Below are 23121 nucleotides of genomic sequence, written 5' to 3'. Positions count from 1 at the left end.
ACATATATAGAGGTAATTGATATGTTTACATCAGCACTCGCATGGACATGATGACATCAGCTGGACAGATGTCAAAATAAGCTACAATACGTGTGAGGGGCGGGGTTTGTTGTGCCTGGTACCACTGGTTTTAACTGAATTTGCACCTCTCTTACTTATACAGGGGTTGGACAAAATAATGGAAACACCTTCTATGATGCCACAATGTTAGATGTTTCCATTATTTTGTCCAACCCCTGTAAGTCATGCACAAAGCACAATTAATGCTGTAAGCATGACTAGTACAGGCACACTTTAAGCAAAGAGCACTAAAGAGGCAAAACCCAGGTGATTTTTGACCATGTCTTTCAGTCCGACATGCCAGAGGTATAGCTCTGCTATTATGTAAGTTATTTTCTGATCAGAGATTCAAGATTTCAATCTTTCAGTGTAACCACAAGTTCAGTGTCCCCAAAAAAAAGGATTTTATGAAAACTGTTCATGTTGTAACAATCAGACAACCTCTATGATAATCCATCCATCCATCCATCCATCCATCCATTTTTATATCTCTTTTCTTCATTTTATCATAACCAAAGATAAAATTAACCAAACATACACTAATCTCTACCATCACAGCTGAGAAACCACAAGACCAACTGTTGTAAACATTCAGAGTGTACTTGGTGATGTCAGGGAACCGATACGATTGGCTCACAGTGATGCATGTCATTAAAGATTCAGCGCCTTCAACAGTGAAGCTGGTCAGATCACAATCTTTCGTCTTTAGTCCTATACATCTTGGCTTTGGGCTAATGTTGTCATAGACCAAATATTGTTAGATGTCTTATCATTCTAAGCTGTTTGACAGTAGCACAGAGTATAGATAAAGAGATTACAGGAAAGAGATATGGTCAGATGGCCGTTATCATGCTGCAGAGACACCAGACCAAACAATCTCATATAAACTGTTTTGAGTCACTGACAATCAAAAAAGCCAGGATTTAGCTGGGTGTCCCTGTTTTTTTTACTGAACAGTTGGAGTTGTTGACACGATCTTCCCCTTGTAGACAACTATGATGAATTCACCTCAATATTCCAATGTCATTCCACTGTCAATGTCACTCGCACACTTGTCAATGTCATTTACTGCACAGTTGTTGCTTGTTATTATTAATATTCTTGTCATTTTTAGTCACTTAAGCAAATTTTTTAAATATTTTTTATCTTTTTATTTTTCTGTTGTATTTGATATATATTGTCTTGTGCCACTGTACATTTGAATTTCCCCCTTGGGGGATCAATAAAGTATATTTATCTTATCTTATCTTATCTTATCTTATCTTATCTTATCTTATCTTATCTTATCTTATCTTATCTTATCTTATCGAGGTGTTGCTCAATACTCTTTGTGAATGTACATATGTTTCCTGCTTATCCATGATGGTCATGGATCAATTTCACAGCCCTGTTTCAGTAATTGTCAAATGCATGACATTCTAGATTAGCAATTCTTCTGTGCAACAAAGTCAGTAAGAATGAGTGTTTTACCTTGCTGAAATGTTTTGTCTGAGGATGACTGCAGATGTAGTCGAAACATGTCAGCAAGATAAAACACTCACCCTTACTACTGTCGCAAGAAGAATTGCTCATCTAATATTAAAAAAAAATAAAAAATTACTAAAATGAACATAATCAATTTGTGAGATTCTAGTGATGTTTGGATAGTTTTTGTGTTGTTTGGATTGTTGACTGGTGGAACTGATCATTATCAACATCAGTAATATAATTTACATCTCTGGTACTAGTCTAATAGTCTAATATTAGAGTAATAGTTTATGTCTATGTCATGTGTAATATTCATACTAATCATCTCCACTTAATTTAGCATCTTTTTGAAAGCAACAACACAAATCTATCTATCTATCTATCTATCTATCTATCTATCTATCTATCTATCTATCTATCTATCTATCTATCTATCTATCTATCTATCTATCTATCTATCTATCTATCTATATATATATATATATATATATATGTATACATATATATTATATAATCATAAATACATTTTGGCAGTAAGGGGTTGGTAATTCATGATAATAGGCAAATTAAATTTCAATTATATAAAGTTAGAAAAAAAACAAACAAACTTGTATTTACAACCTCCTTCTGTGTTTTTTTTGTAGATGTTTATAATTCTAAACTGAATATGTTTAGATTTTGGAAAAAGTTAGTTTTCATCTTATAAATAGAACTTTGAATTGATTAATTATGAGAGATTTATATCAAGGAATTTAATAAATTGTGAAGCTTATATATTTATCAGGACAGGCTCTGCAATGTGAAGGAGCTTTCAGTTAATGACACTGAGAAATGGTTCAGACACCTTATCTCAAAACAAAATGATTCCTCCATCTAAATAACCATTAGCAGTGATTTTCTGCATTATGGCAGAAAATCTACTGAAGCGCACAAAACATCAGAGCTGCAGTAATTTGCCCTCCAGAATCTTTGCAAACAACAGGCTGTGATTTCCCTTAAATGCTGACAAAGCCCTCCTTATCTGAAGACATGTAGTTTACATATGGGCTGCCTCAAATGAACAATATATAGATTCATTGTGGACACAAATTTAAACTGGATGTGAGACCAAAACAGGTAAAACCACATGAGAAGGCACTAATAGTCATGGAGCACAGCCTTGAGCAATGTGAGAGAAAGCTATTTGTGTTATTTAACAGAGGCTGAGAGGAATAATCAGCATTAGATATTAATTCACACAGAATGATGATTAAATACATTTGGAAATGATTATTTAACATCGCGTTGTCTGCTGCCCTTTAGTAGGGTCATATTTAGAGTATATCTGTAGGAGAAAAAATCAAGATAAACAAAAGTCAGGGGTTCACAAAATAAACATAGTTCTGTTTCAGAAAATCAACCTCAGGGTCTGAACCAAATATACTTAATGTTCTCCATAACAGAATGAAGTACCATAAGAAAAGAAGTGCCATAAAATGCTGCAGACATGGCTGAAAAGAACAGGAAGAATACTTTGAAATGAATCCTTCTTTGTTGAAGATTGTTAGTCTTTGACACCATTCCAGCAGAATTCTCACAATTGTTCCTCACCTTTAACAGCTTTTTTGAAGGTGCTTTTTTTTCTGTTCACAAACAGCGGAGATCACTCTCTACATGCACCACTTTATCTTATGTTTTCAAGGTTTTTGTGGGTGGGAGGAGAGAGGAAGTGTCTGTGCTGGGTAGGGTCTTGTTTATGTGTGTAGTCAGTGTTGGCACAAGGGGGCTGGTCTCTGAAATAGTCTTTAAAAGGGGGTTTGCAGCAGAGGGCTTCGGCTTCCAACAGGAGTTGTTGTGCGTCACGGATGGACTCGTCAGTTTTGGGTTTTGGTTCAGTCTCCATGCGCACGTTGGAGTAACACCAGGGTGATTTCACAGCCACAGTGCGCAGTGGTGAGGTTTACGCACAGGCAGGAACCACCTCTGTACGCCCCGGGGAGAACCGGCAACCATGCCTTTCGCCTCGGAGCACTTCTTCAACATCACGGGCAGAAACAGTTCGGAGGGCTTTAACCTGAGCCAGCAGCTGGAGACAGGCACCGCCGCGAATGATGGGGACATCAGCGCGAAAAGAAACGACAGTGACCCGTTTGGACGGAATGAGGAGGTGGCAAAGATCGAAATCACGGTACTGAGCCTGGCTTTTCTTGCGGCCGTGGTGGGGAACTTGAGTGTGCTGCTGGCCATGAGCAAGACCAGGAGGAAACTGTCGCGAATGCACCTGTTCATGAAGCACCTGAGCCTGGCGGACCTGGTGGTCGCCTTCTTTCAGGTGCTGCCTCAACTCTGCTGGGAGATCACCTTTCGCTTCTACGGGCCGGACTTTCTGTGCCGCATAGTGAAGCACCTGCAGGTGCTGGGCATGTTCGCCTCCACCTACATGATGGTGATGATGACTCTGGACCGCTACATCGCCATTTGCCACCCGCTGCAGACTATCCAACAGCCCACACAGCGCGCCTACATCATGATCGGGGCTACCTGGGCGTGCAGCCTGGTCCTCAGCACCCCCCAGTACTTCATCTTCTCCCTCAGTGAGGTGCGCCCCGGCTCGGCCGTCTACGACTGCTGGGGACACTTCATCGAACCGTGGGGCGTACGCGCGTACATCACCTGGATCACGGCCGGGATCTTTCTCGTGCCAGTGGTCGTACTTGTGTTCTGCTACGGTTTCATCTGCCACACCATCTGGAGGAACCTCAAGTATAAAACCCGGAGGAAGAGCGGCAGCGCAGCGGCAGAGGCTGCCCAGACCGGGATCCTGGGCAGGAACTCGGTCAGCAGCGTAACCACCATCTCCCGTGCCAAATTACGCACGGTGAAGATGACTTTCGTGATCGTTGTGGCGTTCGTAGTGTGCTGGACGCCTTTCTTCACCGTGCAGATGTGGTCAGTGTGGGACAAGACCTTCTCCTGGGACGGTGAGTCACATGATCTGTCAGCTCTGTTCAATTATTAAAAGCATGTCAGTGAGGAGATACAATACTCAGATTAGTGAGTGCGCATTCATGGGCGCAAATCCCCGGACCGGCTGCGGTTCGATTCTTAGCCAGTTCATCTGTTTAACTGAGGGCTTTCTATCAAAGGCAAAAGGATTTAGAAATAATCTTTAAAAGATCACGATAAATGATTGGATTAAGGCCCTCTTGGCAAGTTATCATTTTCTGCAATACCCCACCAAACCCGAACCCCCTGGACTGGTCAGGAGTTTATTTAAGCCGATATAGTCAGTTACACAGCTATTTATTTATTTAGAATCAATTTAGATCATTTTAGTTACAAATTAATTACTGTCCTAATAAAAATAATTAAATTGATGTGCAATCGGTTTCTTTTGTTTAAGTAATAAAATTATACAACTGGGTTGATGACATTAATGTGGCTTCTCTCAACGCAGGAGTAAACATTTTTCCTGGAAAAAATTATTTTGATTTGTAAAAAGGCCTCAAATATAAACATAATGAAATTAGGACATAAATGAAACGATTTGTAAATGTGCCTTTGTGGCATTTTGGTCATATTTAAAGTAAACAAATGAAAATGAAAAGACCAGATTTGTGATGATTTGATGTGATTTGATTTCTTTAAATACAGTCACTAACAGTCAGTGGAGTGTGATTATGTAATTAGGATAAAACTTTTTTTCTTTGCAGCTTAAAAGTCTGTAAAAAAAAATGTCAGTCAGGCTGAAGCAGCTGCTCACCCACCTGAAGAATTTCATTACAGCATCAAAGTAGAGTTTTACTGACTCATGACGTTCCCAGAGCTTCCTTCAGAGGCTTTTGCACCTAATAAGAATGTACTTCACTTTTAGGGGAACACTGAGTTTTTGTCTGTCTTGGCACAAAAATATTCAGGAGTACGTGTAGTTTTATATATGAGCACCCACAGATAAATCCAAAAACTGAAAGTGCTATTCAAAAAACTCTCTTCTGACTTAAAACTAAAGATGATATGAAAAATGGCAGACATTGGTGAAGCAAAGGCAGAGCTGTGTTATTTAATCTAAAGTCTTGAAAAGGTAAAGTTTAAACATAAAGTAGTTTGGCTGAATTCTGGTTTCAGACCTCTGAAGTGCCCACTACATCTATTTTTATAGAGTTTGGTCCAATCAGGAGACACATTTTGACAGCATCTTAGATTTCACTCACGCTTCAGGTCAATGTGTAAATGTGTGTGTCATATAAAGTTGTAGAGTTCCTCCATTTTAAACACAAAGTATATAATTTTGTAGTAGGATCTGATGTTGAGAACATACATTGTGAAGCTATGGATCATGGGAGTGATGATTTTCAGCTTTATCAATGAGTATTTATCTGTGGAGTTTAAAGATTAGATTAATATACTCTAAGTTCGATTCACATAGTTTTTTCAACTATGCTGTCACATTAAATTAGTTTTTTCTATGAAACATCCTCATGTATAAAAAAAAAAAAAAAAAGGAAAAAAGCATGAAATGGATATGACACCAGTGATGACTAACCAAATGAAATAAATAAAATCATACATTTTTCTTAATTGGAACATTATTGATATAATGTAAGTACAAGAATCACATTTATACAGTATATAATAAGAATAAATTATATATATATATATATATATATATATATATATATATATATATATATATATATATATATATATATATATATATATAATAAGAATCAATGTATATATATATATATATATATATGTGTGTGTGTGTGTACATATATATATACACACATTTATATATATATATGTGTGTGTGTGTATATATATATATATATATATATATATATATATATATATATATATATATATATATATATGTATATATATATATATATATATATATATATATATGTATATATATGTATATGTATATATATATATAATAAGAATCAATTATGTATATATATATGTGTGTGTGTGTGTACATATATATATATATATATATATATATATATATATATATATATATATATATATATATATATATATATTTCGGGAATTTTCAAGTAAAAAATTCCTCTCAGCTCAACAAATGAGGTAGACTGTAAAAACAGAGCACATAGCATAAGTGAGTATTTTTTAGATTATTTCACAGCAGTTATGTTGTAAATGTGCCCACAACTTTCTGTGACCTTGCCTGGAGCTTTTGAATGAATCTATCAAAGGCACACACTGTTTGGCTTAGAAGCTATGTGTGTGTGTTTTCTGTTTTCTTCTGTTTTCTTCTTAAACCTGCAGTAAGTTATAAAAGCAGAAAGGTGGAGACGACCATGTAACTGGAGTCACTACAGTTTTTTGGCCACGCCCATATTCAGAGAGCAGCTCTGTTATTGGCTGGAGATAAACACTTGCTGGCCAAAGGTTCACACCCAAAAACGTGCAAAATACAGCAAAACTAGAGGAAAAAATGAAAAAGCATTCAGAGAGTAGTGTAAACACACCCTGACACATGTGTAGTAAGATGTTAGAATGATTAATATTACACATTATTCATTATATACAAAGTTTTTTTTCTCATAAACATGTACATATTTTACATTTAATGAACAATATATTTTGCAGTAAAGCTTTAGGGCAAATTCTGGGCAAAACCACCAAAAACATGACTGACTGTACCTTAGACCACCCCTTGTATTCTTCAGTTTCTTTGTCATTTTAATGCCTTGTACAACTAAAGGTACATTTGTTTGGACAAATACAATGATAACAACAAAAATAGCTCATAAGGGTTTAATTTCAGAGCTGATATTTAACCATTTTCCATGTTTTCTTGATAATAACCAAAATCACTTCAGTTCTTACATCTATAGCTATGCCATTGTACTGCCAAAAACAGTGCTTTTAGACATTCCATGTTTTCTTTTCTGTCTGTTTTAGTCACATGATACACACAGGAGTTAGTACTTGATTGCATAACCATGTTTTTGATGACTTTTGATGGTCTAATAATTTTTTCCGCGCCTGTAGAAAATAATAACTCAGTAATAACTCATACTCTGGATGTGAGGGTAACATTTTACATGTAGCTCAGGCCGACTGTATGGCTACGTGTAGTTAAAGAGTAAACACCTGGAATTAGTTACAGGCTTCTCAGAGTGTGCTTCATAAATCTACATCTGTGTATTTTCCTGTAGATTCAGAGAACACCGCTGTGACACTCTCCGCCCTGTTGGCCAGCCTCAACAGCTGCTGTAACCCCTGGATCTATATGATCTTCAGCGGTCACCTCCTCTCAGACTTTGCCAGCATTCTGCCATGTTGCAGCCGGCTGAAAAACAAGTTTACTCATCTGGATTCAGACAGCAGCATCCGCCGGACGACGCTGCTGTCCCGTCTCCAGGGTCCGAGACTGTCAGAGCCGTTCAGAGACCTCAACCCCACCCCCAGAACTGCCCCACCCATCCCATCTGTATCCTGATGACTATTTGTTTGTACCTGGTGCTACACAGAAAACATGGACTCACCTTCATCTGCTGGTTTACAGCAGCGACATGATCTCATCATGGAGGGTGGAGTCACACCTATGTTTTGTTGTCTTTGGTCTGGAGCAGAGTGGAAAAGTTTACTCCATGGCAAATGTGGTGTTGGTTTGTTTAGGTTCACATGGCTGCTAAAAAGTTTTAGTTACTCTTTTCCATTCGCTTTGTCAGAGTCAAAACACATTCACTGTAACTTTGGCTTTAAATGAAACGCTCTTTTGTTGTAAATAAGTGAAAAACATATGAAAAATGTAAAAATATAAACATCTGATCTCATTTTACTGTCACGTCCACAAAATTACAGAGTGATTCTCAATTAACAACAGATCTCCAAACTTGAACTGAAAAAACTCTATTTTCTTTGCACCAAATGTGATGTTGTGTTAAATATAACATGGATTGAATTATGCAAAACATTTTTCCTGGTTGCATATTTTAGATTTTTAGCTTACCGGCTGATAGGCTGTAAGCTATTGTCGTCATGTGGCGTCTGTCGTCGTCGTCTGTCATCCGTTACAAAACTTTCAATCGTCTTCTTCTCCGAACCTACAAACTTCAAACTTCAAACCGACTTCAAACTTGGTATACAGCTTCTTTATGATGATGTCAACAAAATTTAGTGAAATTATTTGGATCCGAATCTGATTCTGGATTTGGTGCCACTTTGAAAAATTTCCCCATTAAAGAGATAGGAAGTGGGTCGATGGTCACATGCTGATCAGGATCTTCTTCTGGATCCGGGAACTTACAGAAAATTTAACATGGGCTCTTATGGGGAAAAAATTTCAATCGTCTTCTTCTCCGAAACTTCAGCTCTGATTGACTTCAAACTTGGTATACAGCTTCTTTATGATGATGTCAACACAAGGTATTGAAATTATTTCGATCCGGATCTGATTCTGGATTTGGTGTGACTTTGAAAAATGTTCCCATTATAAGAGATAGGAAGTGAATTGATACAATAAATCAGTATCAATGATATCAAGTTGGAATTTGAATTTTTTACAGATCTGATTGGAATATGACCAAAACATGGGCTATTTCTGTAATATAATAAATACACATAACTGGGTGATAATAAATGGCATCTGGATACATTTCCCAAAGCTATTTTATAAATTTGGCCGGTAAGCTACAGGGCCATTGGTCCTATTTTTTGGAGCTTAATGGATAAGGATGGGGGGTATATGCATAATTTTCCTGCTTAAAAGGGCTGTTTAGGAACCTAAACCTCAAACATTTGGCTCATATTCCTTGTAGTACAATTATTAATTTAAATTTTTGAGGTCACACCTGTACCAATGAATCTGATTTAACAGGACTTAACAGATTTGATAGTATCCTCAGACATTTATCGTCTGCTGAGGCTGAAACATAATGGTGCTATTAAGAGGTTGACTATTTTTGACATCATTAAAATATGTCATGTTTATCCTTCTCAGGATGATTTACAAAAACGTAAGTCATCAGTATTTATTTATTGTCTTAATCAGTTCAAAATTTTACTGATCAGACCATATAAGTAACAACAACCACAAAAAAAAAGACATCCCCAGCATCCTCATTGTTTAATGCTTTTTAATACATCTTAGTCAAGTTTTTATTTAAGGTGTATAGTCCAGTAAGGGGTCACAGAGGCATGTCATCTAATCTGCATTTTTCAGCATTTCAGGAAATATGTCTCCCAAATAAAACGCACTGTAATGAATGAGATCTTTTCATTGTAGATTAGCTTTATGACATCTTTTTGTCATTGGGAGGTGTGTAGCAGCTGGTTTCAGACCTAAGTTGTGTCATCTCTCATGGTAGATCTGAATGGGTTTTACTACCTTTTTCACACACTCATACATACTGATTGACATACGTAAATAAAACTAGTAAAAGACACATCCCAGTATGATGAGATTCTTCTCTGATATAGTCTCTAAACTCACCTCTTTTGCTGATGGACGTCCTGATCCTTGATTTCATTTAGTTTGAAGTCAGAGAAAAAAGAGATGTATATCAATCATTACATTTTTTTCATGATAAACTGTCGAGGCAAGTTATGACACTGCAAAAAACAAACAAACATGCTCATACCTTAAACAGGAAGATTCTGATAATTGTAACAGCTCAGCATTAGCATGTTACTATGTTTTGTGTTTTGCCATCTCTTGATGTCATCAATTATTTCAGTTCAGGCTTGGAGATGATAAAGGTATAACTGAAAGCTGACACTATTGAACTGCATTATGAGAAATGTATGATTCTTACTGTACAATCCCCCTTTTATTATCAGTTTTGAGCGTATTTTTAAAGATGTTAGTTCCTCCACAAGCTCATGGAAGTAAAATACTACACTGATGGAAAGGTAGAAAAGGGCTCTGTGAATGTCTGTGCATTACACACACATATCAGGTACTACACTTTTAAATGGTACACTTATTAATTTAGCACAATGCCATGTACAGAATATCAGCTGCCTTGCACTGTTTATTTTAGTCGCTCTGACATGTTTTAATGTCCTCAGCTGCGATTACTTTCACTGTAAAGTTATAGTAAAGCTAATGTGAGTAAAAAGTGAGCTTATTTCAGATATCATCATTAGTTATTCACTGTAAGAGATTGATAAAGATCACATATTTAGTGTTAAGTATACTTTAAACAAAACCTGCACTTTGTTTATGCTGTTAATACATGATGTTGTTTGGGTTGTTAATTGCTTTGACTTGTTGTACAGAATCATTCCGAAACATGTCATAATGTTTTTCACTGTATATACAGTATACTGTATGTATATGTATATTTTTCTGTCATTTATATGTGGCTCTAATATATAAAGCACGTATTATAAGCGAAAGCGTTTCTCATTATGTGTCTCTGTCACCTTTCCCATTTGTCAAAAACATGTTATGTAAGAGGAGGCAGCAGGTGAATGAAGAGGAGACGGAAAAAAATCAGTACCCACATCACTCAGGGTGCATCTGTCAGCAATCAATATAACCTCATGTTATGTCACATACATTATAATAGTACATCTGTGTTTCACTATGAATCCCACTGCTGCTCATGAGTGCATACATACAACAATAAACACATTATATCTGCTTTAAATATGTATATGTGTTACCAAACATTTATCAAAAATGAATGTAGATTAAATGTTTTATCAAGGGAAAATATTTGCATTTATTTGAAATAAAACAGACACTAAGGTTATTTAAAAAAGCAAGCTAAGACTGTATAAAGCAAACACTTACATTAAATCGGTCAATACTCATGCACTCATTAAGATAACTAAAAGCTACTGAAAATTCAAAAGCTATATCTGGAACAATTATTTCAACAACACTGTAAATAAAAACAACAGTAAATTTGTTTATTTTTTGCATCTTTGATCAACTTTCTGAATATTTAGAGATTTAAAAATCAGTTTACTGTTATATTGTATATACATGGATTTATATATTTATATGTGTATTCATCAGTGAGTCTCCACTGAATGCAGCTGTGTCTTTGCATTAGTGTCCTCCTAATAATCAAGTCCAAAGTGTTTTCTAAAACAACACAGGTCATTCAGGGGAAAAGATGTCTCCCATCTCATCTGGATGCCCTTGAAAGTGTGATGCTCCAGCTGTCTTTTTTTCAGATGGAGGAAATAAAAGGTTGTCAGTGCTGCAATCACAGTGTGATGAAGGCTGTACTTGCAGGACTATGAATGTCAGTGCTAAAAAGGATGTAATCAAAAACTTGGTGACACGGACAGTGGTCATTTTGCAACACATTTCATTTTCTGGTTGCTGTTTGAGTCTTCACAAAAGAGAGCTCCTGCAGGCAGAATTAAACCTTAAGGTGAACCTAAAAATTGGTGGTGAAAGGAGCTATAATTTTCTTTTTTAGCTATCATGATTTGTTTTAAAAGTACCAGCATCCAAACTGAGGGTCAACAGGTTCCCCGAGTCCTTGTTCAAACCTGTTCTCACCAGAGCCACATCACAGACCTCCTGGACATGTGTTTTGTCTGACTTCTTTGGTGTGAATCTAAACAAAACAACACATGGCTCACATCATGCTCTGCTGTATGCCCACCTCAGGGGAAATCCATGTTGACTCAGGTATCCCTGGGGTCGATGTGAAACAGCTGAGGGGACAGAAGAAGACAAAAAACATTTGTCTTTACATGCCATTTATGCACTCATAATTCAATCCACTGTAGTAGAGGCCCTAGGAGGGGTCCATGTGCACCCCCCTTATTTTTTTTTTTTTCTAGCCTGGATTTTTTGCATCCTTAGGACCTCTAAAATATACCTTTTGATGATACCCGGAACAAAACCTGTCCAAAAATTTTTATAATGTTTTATTACCCCTATGATACCTGTAGGAGTGCTGCCAGGAATACTGGTCAGACTGTCTGTCAAAGATTGTTGAATGCTCAAATTTTGAGCGAGCCCAAAGGTAGAGATAGGAATTGATTTGAGACAGCCTCAGGTTTCCAGTGTGACTAAGCTTGTCATGCTGCCTTATCAGGGAGAGGGCTGGAAACTGAATAATTTAAAGTCAGACGAAAATGTTGAGAGGGAAAAACAGCCATCACCATTTTTCAATGGTCTCTTGATCTGTCACCTCAATATATGTGAACGGAAATGGGTTATATGGGAACCCACAGGCCTCCCCTATACAGACATACCACATTTATTCTAATCTCAGGCAGTTTCAGGAAAGAACCATGCAGTAATTTGCATGCAGTACAAATACGTAATTTCCGTCTATTGTACAAAATGGTGTATTATCTATTTGAAATAACAAAAACAATGCTAGCTGAAACTAAACGTGTATTGGCTGCCCCTGATTGGCTGAGACCTTAATTGGCGTTTCACCAGAAGTGGAACTGAAACTCCCCATTGTACTGAGTCAGTTATCCCTGCTGTCCTGGCCATTTCTCCACAAGAGTTGTAGACAAGCACAAGTGCTCTCCAATACATACATCTCAATTAAATGTCACTTGATTGATGTTTACTTTATATATGTTGTATGTTCCCTCTCAACCTCAGTTTCATCAGTCTAGAAAACATTTCCCTGTGGTGTTGTAAAGTGTCAAAGTGCTTTTTGGGCTTTTGGAACATGTAGACTTTGATCTGAATCAGTGGATTTGTTATTTTAACTGGTACCGCTGTGGAAAATTGAAGTGACATAAAATGAATCACCAAAAACATGTATTTTCTCCTTTCGTCTTTGCTTTTATGTTCCAGTGTTGAGTTGACCTTTTTTGATGGTGACCTGCCATGGATACTATGGCTGATCAACAGTGACGTGCAGTCAGAGGAGGCAGAGCCTCCCTTGTCAATCTTGAAAAGAAAAAAAAGTTAACTATAAAATATAATAAATGTTGATAGTTGTCAGCTGGTATGTCCTATAAACTCATTTTCCGTTCGAATCCAATATTGTTATTATTATTTTGTTTTTTTTGTCAATTAGAATAGCAGAATTTCCGCATGCTCCATTCAAATACAGGGAGGAGATGCGCCGTGAGGCAGCACTGTGCTGTGCCTCCAGGAGAACTGTCTCCTCCCCTCATGAACTCTGCTGGTACCCGATGAAAATATTGTGTCGCTGTCCCTCTGTATATCGCAGTTAAAATGCAAACACTCTGATTATATGCTCTATCCTTCCATAATCTGCATAACGTATGGAATGTATTTCTGTAATGTGTTTAGGCTCGCAGATTAAACATAAAACCGCAGTGAAAAAGTCACTAGGGGAGGCAAACAGTACCTCTGCCTCATGATAGATGGCGCCTGTGAGTCCACAGATTCATGCGCTTATAATCTTCTTCGTTCTTTTTTATACACTTTAATTTACCTCATCAAAAATGGAGGATTACATTTCTGAGTTGAGAATGGATGGATTTCATGTACAAATAAAGGTAAGACCATAAACTTTTTTTATTTTTAGTTTGAAATGGCTCTTTTTGAAGGTTTCCTGTTGAGTTCCTGCCAGTCTACCTATGCTGACTTGATGCACAGCCCATATACCCAGGCCATTCCTTTTGCTCACTCTCTCTATTCCAGTTTCTCAGGCCACCATATATTTGTAGATCTGGCTCTGAAAGAGTCAGTGCCTCCCCAGCCATGAACCCCACTGCACGTCACTGCTGATCAATGATATGTAAATGAAAATCCCGAAGTATTTCTCTGTGCTTTTACTTAAACTGTGTTGAGACTGTAGCGTTATCGTCATTGGACACCCACTTCACAATTTTTTCATTTAAGTTGTTTAACAGAAGTCTAATGAGATTTTTTTCCCCAGTTTCTGTTTGTTCTGATCCTCTTTGTAAACATCAAACTCCAAATGAGGTATTCAGACTCCATATAGGTCTAAGTAACCTCTAACCCACACCTCCAGTCTGTTTGCATTGATCGGACTTCAGCTTACCTACCTCCTGACTCCAATTAGCTTTTGTTGAAGTTATTAACCCATGAACTTGCAATTGTTTGAGAGGTGTATTTTAAAAAGACATTGAACATTGTAATGATTTTTGTGATAATTAGGGGCCAAGAACTAATGATATTATAAACCTATTGTCTTTGGCGGGATTGTTTTTTATGATTCTTATGCTTTGTTTTCTTATTATTCCGAAGATAAAGAAGATAATAGGACCTGTGAACCATGAGTGGCCCCTAGAATAAATGACAACATGTTTTGTTGAATAATTTACCATATTTGTATATTATAACATTTATGTTGTACCATTCATTAAATACTGATCGTTTGTTTATTGATAGATAAAAAAAAAAAATATGTGGAAAGCCCAGACAGTTTTCTGACTTCCAGTCATACTCATTTTTTTGCAATTACATAACTGTTCAAGAACCTCAGTGTGCAGAAATACTCAAATACACCATTTTGTACAACAGGTGGAAATTACATAGTTGTACTGCATGCAAATGAGTGCATGGTTCTTTCCGAAAAATGACTAAGATTAGAATAAATGTGGTATGTCTGTGTAGGGGAGGCCTGTAGGTTCCCATATAACCCATTTCCATTCACATATATTGAAATGACAGGCCAACGGACCATTTAAAAAATGGTGATGGCTGTTTTTTCCCTCACAACATTTTCAACTGACTTTAAATTATTCAGTTTTTAGCCCTCCTGATGATAAGGCATCATGACAAGCTTAGTCACACTGGAAACCTGAGGTTGTCTTGAATCAATTCCTATCTCTGCCTTTGGGCTTGCTCAAAATTTCAGCATTCTACAATCTTTGACAGACAGTCTGACCAGTATTCCTGGCAGCACTCCCACAGGTATCACAGGGGTAGTAAAATATTGAAAACATCATATTTTGGACAGGTTTTGTTCTGGGATAATCAAAATCTTTATTTTAGTGGTCCTAAGGATGTAAAAAATCCAGGCTACAAAAAAAAAAAAGGGGGTGGGGTGGGGGGGGGGGGGGTGCACGTGGACCCCTCCTAAGGCCTCTACTACTGACCCCATCTGTCATTTGCCCTTTGAACATGACTCTGCTCAGGGGGGCAGTCAAGAAGAGTTATCAAATTTCTTGTAAATTATGGCTTTAGGATTATGTTTTCAGGTTTGGAGCGAAAATGAAAAATGACTATGGTGCTCTAAAACAGTCACAGATCAAGAAATCCAGCAGCACTTTTCGTATAGGTCTGTGTTTAGAGTGAAATGAAGTTCTTCTATGTCACAAGTGCTATATGCATAACTATAGGTCTTGACCTGCAGCAAGTGTTTTTGCTTCTCCACACCCCTTAGAAGTGGGTGAAGGTGTGCAACAGACCTCTATTTAACTTTAAAACCTACACATTTAATGCTAAGTCTGAGTTGAACCCAACTGAATCTTTGGTCTATATGAGAGAGGCTTATCATGTGCAGTTATGTATATTTGACAGACAAATGTAAGTAACCTAGGTCTGCAGTACCTCTGGATGCATCTTAACCCATAAAGACCTAAACATACACTGACAACCAAAATCATTTACCGATATAAAAAGTTTAATACCTGCTGATCGACTAATCCTATCAATCCATGTAAATAAGTGGTGTGAAATACAGTTTTCATGGTCATCAGATATGACCCATTTGGACATTCAGAGGCTCTGTAGTTGCCAAGGAAACACCATCATCTTCTACAACATTGATTCACCAGTAAAACCCATGGAGTTGGATCAGTGACAGTGGATGGACACACTGGGTATATGTTCAGTTAATGAGAGATTTCACAAAAAAGTCAGGTTTTCCTCTATTTTCTCTGTTTTTGTTATAATAACCCTCAATTTTAATTTGACCTTTTATGGACATCAACTGTGATCAGTAAATGAAATGTAGGAAAATACCTGATTTTCACTTAAGAATGCAAAACACTGAGCATAATATTAGAACCAATGGTGATAAATCACTTAAGAAAAGTTAAAACTAGAGAAAAAAATCATTTGAAAACTGCCACAAAAGTAGCACTGAGTATCAAATTTTTAGAATCACCTCCTCAGTTATACTGATCACTTCAAGTTACAATTTATCCAGGGTGATGTTTTTTAGTGTTTCAGTTGTATTTACCTAATTATTTAGGCCCTACAATGTCAAGGTGGTCCACAATACATGGATGAGCCATAACAATATGACCATTGAGAGGAAAAGTGGTGTTAATTTTGTTTATCATTACTACTGATTACAATAGGACCTGTCAGTGGGTGACATATATTATATTTGTTCCTCAAAGTTGATGTGTTAGAAACAGCAAAATTGGTCAGAGTAGAGGTTCTGAGCAAAAAAAGGACAAGTTATGACGGTCAAATCACTAGGTCAGAGCATCTCCAGATCTTGTTTGGCATTCTCAGTGTAACATGGTTATAGTTTATCTAATGAATTTATTTGACCTTTATTTAACTGGGTACATCAATTGAGAACCATCTCTCATTTACAACGACAACTTGGTCTAGAGGCAGCACAAAAACAGGGTAAACATGATAAACATGACATAAACTTTGTGTTGGTGTCTGTTTTCTGGTGGATGCTGGTCATTTGCCGACATTAGTTAACTCCATTTAGGAGCTGATAACTGTCTCCTACGTTTAATGTAAAGAACTGGGACTCTTTATTCAGTGGAAAAAGGCCTTCGGTGCGTCTCTTCTGTGTGACAAGAATGTACAACACAAGCAACTGTTAGCTTTGAAATGGAGTTAGCTAATGCCAACAAATGACCAGGTTCAGCACAAAACAGACTGTAACACAAAAGTCACATATGCAACATACATCACATGACATAACACATTGAACCTCTAGCATCCAGTGTGCTATGAAGTCATTTTAATTGTCAGTGAGTCACACATCCCACATTTTTTATCAAAGAGCTAAATGCTCCACCATGAGGGGAAATCAGGAAAAGGAAGCACATTGTTAAAGACAGGAAGTGTGAATGAATGTGGCCAAAGTGAAGCTAACGTCTTTTAAATGGAGCAGCTTTCATCATAAAAGACCCTGGGTGGAGTCCCATCCTGTGCAAAGGGCTTAAGTGGTAGGCTCCTTATCTTCCTATATATCACTCAGACTGCTTTTCCTTCATTTAAATTCAGCCAGTCTGTCTCCTTTACCCTCAAACAACCTCCTCATTTTCATTCTCTTAATCTCTGTCACCAACAATAATGGGAGTAGACTTATGCTACCCAAACAGGATGGGATCTGCTGTCTCTTTTCCCTCGTTGAAGACATCAGCGATGAAAAAGCACAACCTGACCATGTCATGGATGACACTGCTGTGCATATAAGTTATAACAAGTAGATTCTGACTGTGTAATTCTGAACAACAGAAGCAGAACCACCTCACTTCAGCTGTGAAGAACCCAGTGGTGCTTTCCTTTCTGTCAGAAACTGATAAGAGGTCCTGGAGAACAGCCACGATAACAGTTAAAGGTGCCATGCCACACAAAACTTTATACTTGTATTTCTAAAAAAAAATATGTTAGGTCCATAGGTGTTTGTGTTATGTAGTGAATTTGAAAATGAACCGCTACCTCCTGTCTGCTACTGCCACTGAAAAGAAATAAGTGGAGAAATCAGGCCAATTAGAAAAGCTGGTCAGTGTGATGCGTTAATACCTGAGCTCATTACTATTCATGAGCTCACCCTGGTGAGACCACGCCCACAGAATTCGTCTTGCTCAGTGACAGTAAGCTGGGGTGCCATAAAGGGGGGGTAAACATGACAAATTCATAGAGCCCAGCAGTGGAGGGGGCCCAGTGAATACAGGTTAGAAGTTGTGAAAATTCTGTGTAAGGTCCGCCGTACAAGAGAGGCATAGATGCTGGGAGTCGGACGTTCAAAGCATGTTAAATTTCATTTTTGGTTTCCGCCAGTTCCTCTACTTGTTGGGCATGGCAGAGCCCTATAAAGAGAGTTACAACATGCTTTGATGTCGCCGCTCTACACTTTTGAGTAGTGGGGTTGACCACTGAAAGGACTGCATTTATTACTTTGAAAATTTAAATTTTGGGGGAAAAGGTTTGTGTTAGCTTGGGTAGGTTACTTACGTGAGTGGTGCTAACTTTACAGGTTCATTCATTCTGCAGCTGTACTGTACTCATAAAGAGATGCACAATTTACCATGTTTAAGGGTTACTATTATAGGACTGAGGTCCAAGCAGAAAACAGTGGTTAGCTGTGAACACTGTGTGTCTGCCAAGCTCTGCTCTGATAACTTATACAATAAGACATTAACCAGCAGAAAGCATAGCAGATAACTTAGAATGCTAGCATTAGCATGGATGCTAAACTCATTACAAACTCAACATTAGCAAACTCAAAACTCAACAGAATTCTTATAGGATGAGTCGGATCTTACAAACACTAAATTACAGAAATTTCACTTCCTTTAACTCATGAATAATAACTTTAATGAGCTTTTATTGGCAGAGCTCAGCTCTACAGCAACTCTGATTCTAATGATCACATGACCTCAGCTGACAGACTTAACCAAACACCACCAGGTTCAGCAAAACAACTAACATAAAAACCCACTGATAATAACATTTGTACTAATGTTAACCTTATCTTAAAAACTCCATAGTTTGTGGTTATAGTGGTAAAGGATGCTAAAAAGCCAGGCTCTCATTGGCTAGCTGTTAGCCAATCAGAGTCATGCAGATTAGCATGTTGAATATTCATGAGAACTGGCACAAATCCAGCTGAGTCTTCCAGCAGGCCTTCTATTCCACGTTAGAATGGTTTGAAACTTGGTAACCAAGGCATTTTTCCCCAAAAAATGTTACAGAGTCCATGGTAGGACTTCAGACATTACCACAAAAGTAATGAAATATGTGTGGCAGGGCACCCGTAACATCCACTGAGTCTGTTCATCCTCCTGTGTGGAGAGGCTCACAAATACAGTTATACATTAAAATTAGGCTGACTGCCAGCATCAACAACATGAAACACACAAATCAAACTAAACTTGGCATGACTTAATTGTGAATCTAACCTAAAATGTCTTCATGAACTGCTAACAAAGAACAACCGTGCTCAGCCACAATGAGGAAGCCTTAGTTTAACAGGCGCAGACTTTGAGTAGATCAGTGGCAACACCACCAGTAACAATGCTCAGGATTCTGCGTTATTACAGGATACCAGAGCCGACAGCAAATGCCATTAATGTAATTATCACAATTCAATGAGTGCAGTCCTCTGTGACAGTCTGAAGAGTTAAAACCAAGAAGGACGTACTTTTGTGAGATGCAGTTTCTCATTTCCTCTTTAACATTGTTGTTGATTACATCGTAGCACCAAAGCTAACTGCTTTCTTTATACATTGACTATCATGCAAACTTTTTGAGAAGCTCTAAACTGACCAAGACTTTGATGTTGCTCCTGAAGAGAGTTACATATGTAGTGGGGTGACCAGTTTTTCCTACTGCCTTTGAAGTGCTCCTGTTGGCTCTGGCCCTTTGGCCCACCCCCTTGTAAGGAGGCTTATTTAAGCCACCTGCTTTCAATATGGCAGCCTCTACACTCTGCATCATGGGTAAGCACAAAACTGGCCATCATAATCATTGTCAAGGAAAAGAAGCTGTGGAACATGAACACATGTAGAGCATATGAGGAGGCAAGGGCAGGCATGTTAAGAAATCTGCAGAGAAGAGAACAAACAACCCTGAAAGAGTTGTTGGAATGTGGATCAGCAAAGGAGGGATGGAAAGTTATTCTGCAATATTTAAAAACAATTGGAATAGCTACGAGGGCCGTTCAATAAGTTCATGGCCTCACCCAGAACAGAACAACACAGACTGATAATTTATATTTTATTTTTCAACATAATCTCCATTTACAGCAATGCACTTGGTCCATCGATGTTCAAGCATCACTATCCCATCACGAAAGAATGTAACATCCTGTATTATAACAACCAGTATTTCTGGGTGAGGCCATGAACTTATTAAACAGCCCTCATAACCGAATATTGGATGGTACTGTAATATAATGGACAAAAAACTCCAGAAGGAGGCAGCCATGCAATGAAACACATGCAAGCTGCTCTAAAACATCAAAGAAGAAGAAGAAGTATGGCAGCCTCTTTGCTGCTGCTGCTGGCTCTGCTGTGGGTGTCATGTGGTGTTCTGTTTGCTGCTGTTCAGTACTGGTTCTGGTCCAACTTATTCCTGTTGACCGTTAAGTGTGGCTAACCTGCTGCTGTTTTTGCGTTGGTTATATATATACTTTTTCTTTTTTTTTTTGCTATCTTAGTTTGAGTTTATTTTTTGGTTAATCTTATTTTGCTGTTTTGCTTTACTTGACTGTTGTGCATACAACAGTTAATACTGTTTTGGAGTTACATGGCCTTTAGTTCAAAATCTAGTTTGTTTTGTTGTTGTTGTTGTTGTTTTTCTACTACCACTCAATAAGTTTACCTTTATTTGACTTTGGGTTAATTTGGATTTGAAAGTCCTGTTTTTGCTCTTGAGTAAATAGTACCTTTGTTGTTATTGGCTCCTTACATTGTAATTACCACAGTTGTGACTGGGTCTGCATTTAATGAATTGTTTCAGTGATACTGGGCGCCTCCTGGTGGGTGGGCTAGGCACCTGGGTGAGGTTTCCCACCTGTGCATATTAGTGCACTGGTTCAAAAGTTTGGTTTGCACTTTCCATTTGCTTTGCCATCTGCTGTGTCCACGGAGGTGAGTATGAGGTACCCCCCCCCCCCCCCCCCGGCACACACACACACCACGGGTGGCCCCAGCTACCTGTTAGTTGAACTTCTAATTTAGTATTTTAACTACGGTAACGTAGGCCTATTTGAAAGACAGTATTACTAAATTTGAAACCTACTATTTTGTAATAGTTTATACTTTTCTAGTGTTTAGTGTAATTCTTTGGTGTTGTATAATTAATAAATCGTTTTCTCCTAAATTGCAACTTGTCTGCTCCTAACTTTCTTTTTCTTTAGCAAATCTCGAAGGACTCATTATTAAATACGATTTCTCCAATAAACGTGGATTGAGATCAGAAAACCACATCTCTGTCCTTTTATCAGAAATCTGGTGTCAATTTGTAACAACTTGTGAGTTTCAAGCCCCCCTCCTACCCTTGATATACCACATGTACAAGGAGCCAAAATAGAAGTATCTAAAGGTTTGGCTTAGATGCTGATAATTTGCATGATAGAAGCCACAGTATACTGATTTCTATGCTCTGGTTTCAGGTTGTATTTTCTCTCCCAAGTTTTTTCCCCTCTACTTTTTGTCCACCTCTGCGTTGCTCCCAGACTCTAACACAAACCTCACATAAGCACATGAACATGCACAAATCTTACATGGAAACTGTTGGTTATCTGTTTATTTACAGGCCCTCTTCTGGATACAATTTCAAAGTCAGACAGCATAAAGTACAGAGGACATTTCTAACATCTTATCATTTATGCAGAATTTCTCCTTCTTCGACTCCTGTGTTCTGCTTAAGAGATGTGAATCTTTGATCCTTACTGGAGATCTGCTCATTGTAACTGGGCTTTATGAGTAACATCTTTGACAGTGATGATTTTCTAAATCAGTCGTTCTTCACACATTTGGAACCTCATTATCAGAGTCGGTCCAAGTTTAATGGTGGGGGCATTATTTCCAATGTCTTGAATCAGACCTGATATAATAATGCTGTCTGACAGAAGGACTATTTATCAGGATGACATCGTAAAGATATGATGATCCTGGCACCCTCCAAAGACAGTGAGCTGAAGAAGCACAGACATGGATGTAAACTGGTTGGCAGAATCATATAACCATGAGGTGCTGGCTCTAGCTGCCATCTGTTTTAACTGGAGATGCATTGGTTGTGAAATTGTTTGAAGATACTGATGCCAAGGTTTAAAACGAGAATTTGGCTGAGTAATTTTCTCTTTTCATTTAGTTTCTCTTCTTATTTTTCCCCAAGGAAATAAGGAAAGCTTCATTATATAAAAAAAACTGCTTTCAGGTTTTCATCTCAAGATCTTTGAGTGAGAAGAAATACAATCAAAGCAACATGTGAAAGAACCTTTGAGAAAAAACAGATAAATATCATCCTTTGCCATCAGAGAAATTACATGTAATTGTCTGATAATTGTCAGTCAGCCTGATCAATACTGAGCAACAGTTTTGACATCTTTAGGGAAGTGATTACACAGAAGAATACAAAAGAAATCCACAACTCAGTACAGTCCCTGATAAGTGCATAGTTTACCACTTTTTTCAGCAAGATGCATAAAACACTAACTTTGTCAGACATTTTAGAGCTTAACTGAGCCTTTAAAATGAAGTGACATATTGAAAGCCATTATATAAAATATGTTCCTGTTTATACATTGAAATATTTCAACCACTCTCAAATTCCCTTTTGATATACTGTAAATATGTAGGGATCAAATCTACAATAATTGCTTGCTGGCAAAAATATAATCCATAAGAAAATCATTTTATATGACGTTCCATCATGTGAGTTGGACTATTTTCCAACAGTGTTCAGTTCAGGAGTTCAGATTGTCCCTCTGCTGCAAAACGTGTTTTTTTTCCGATGTTCCTTCACTTTAATCATCTGGTTTCACAGTGTGGATT

At 37.6% G+C, this 23121-nt stretch overlaps 1 protein-coding gene across 1 annotated transcript; it reads left to right on the top strand.

Annotated features, from left to right (window-relative positions):
- The first annotated feature begins 3355 nt into the window (after positions 1 to 3355).
- On the top strand, positions 3356 to 8708 carry LOC115430830 (arg8-vasotocin receptor-like). The gene is made up of 2 exons (XM_030151085.1): positions 3356 to 4487; positions 7698 to 8708. Exons 1-2 carry the CDS (start codon positions 3518 to 3520, stop codon positions 7979 to 7981), a joined length of 1254 nt encoding a protein of 417 aa, XP_030006945.1. The 5' UTR covers positions 3356 to 3517; the 3' UTR covers positions 7982 to 8708.
- Positions 8709 to 23121: the final 14413 nt, after the last annotated feature.

This window comes from Sphaeramia orbicularis, chromosome 12 (assembly GCF_902148855.1).
Source record: "Sphaeramia orbicularis chromosome 12, fSphaOr1.1, whole genome shotgun sequence".
Classification (NCBI taxonomy): Eukaryota; Metazoa; Chordata; class Actinopteri; order Kurtiformes; family Apogonidae; genus Sphaeramia; species Sphaeramia orbicularis.
This window is presented reverse-complemented; position numbering and strand designations above follow the sequence as displayed.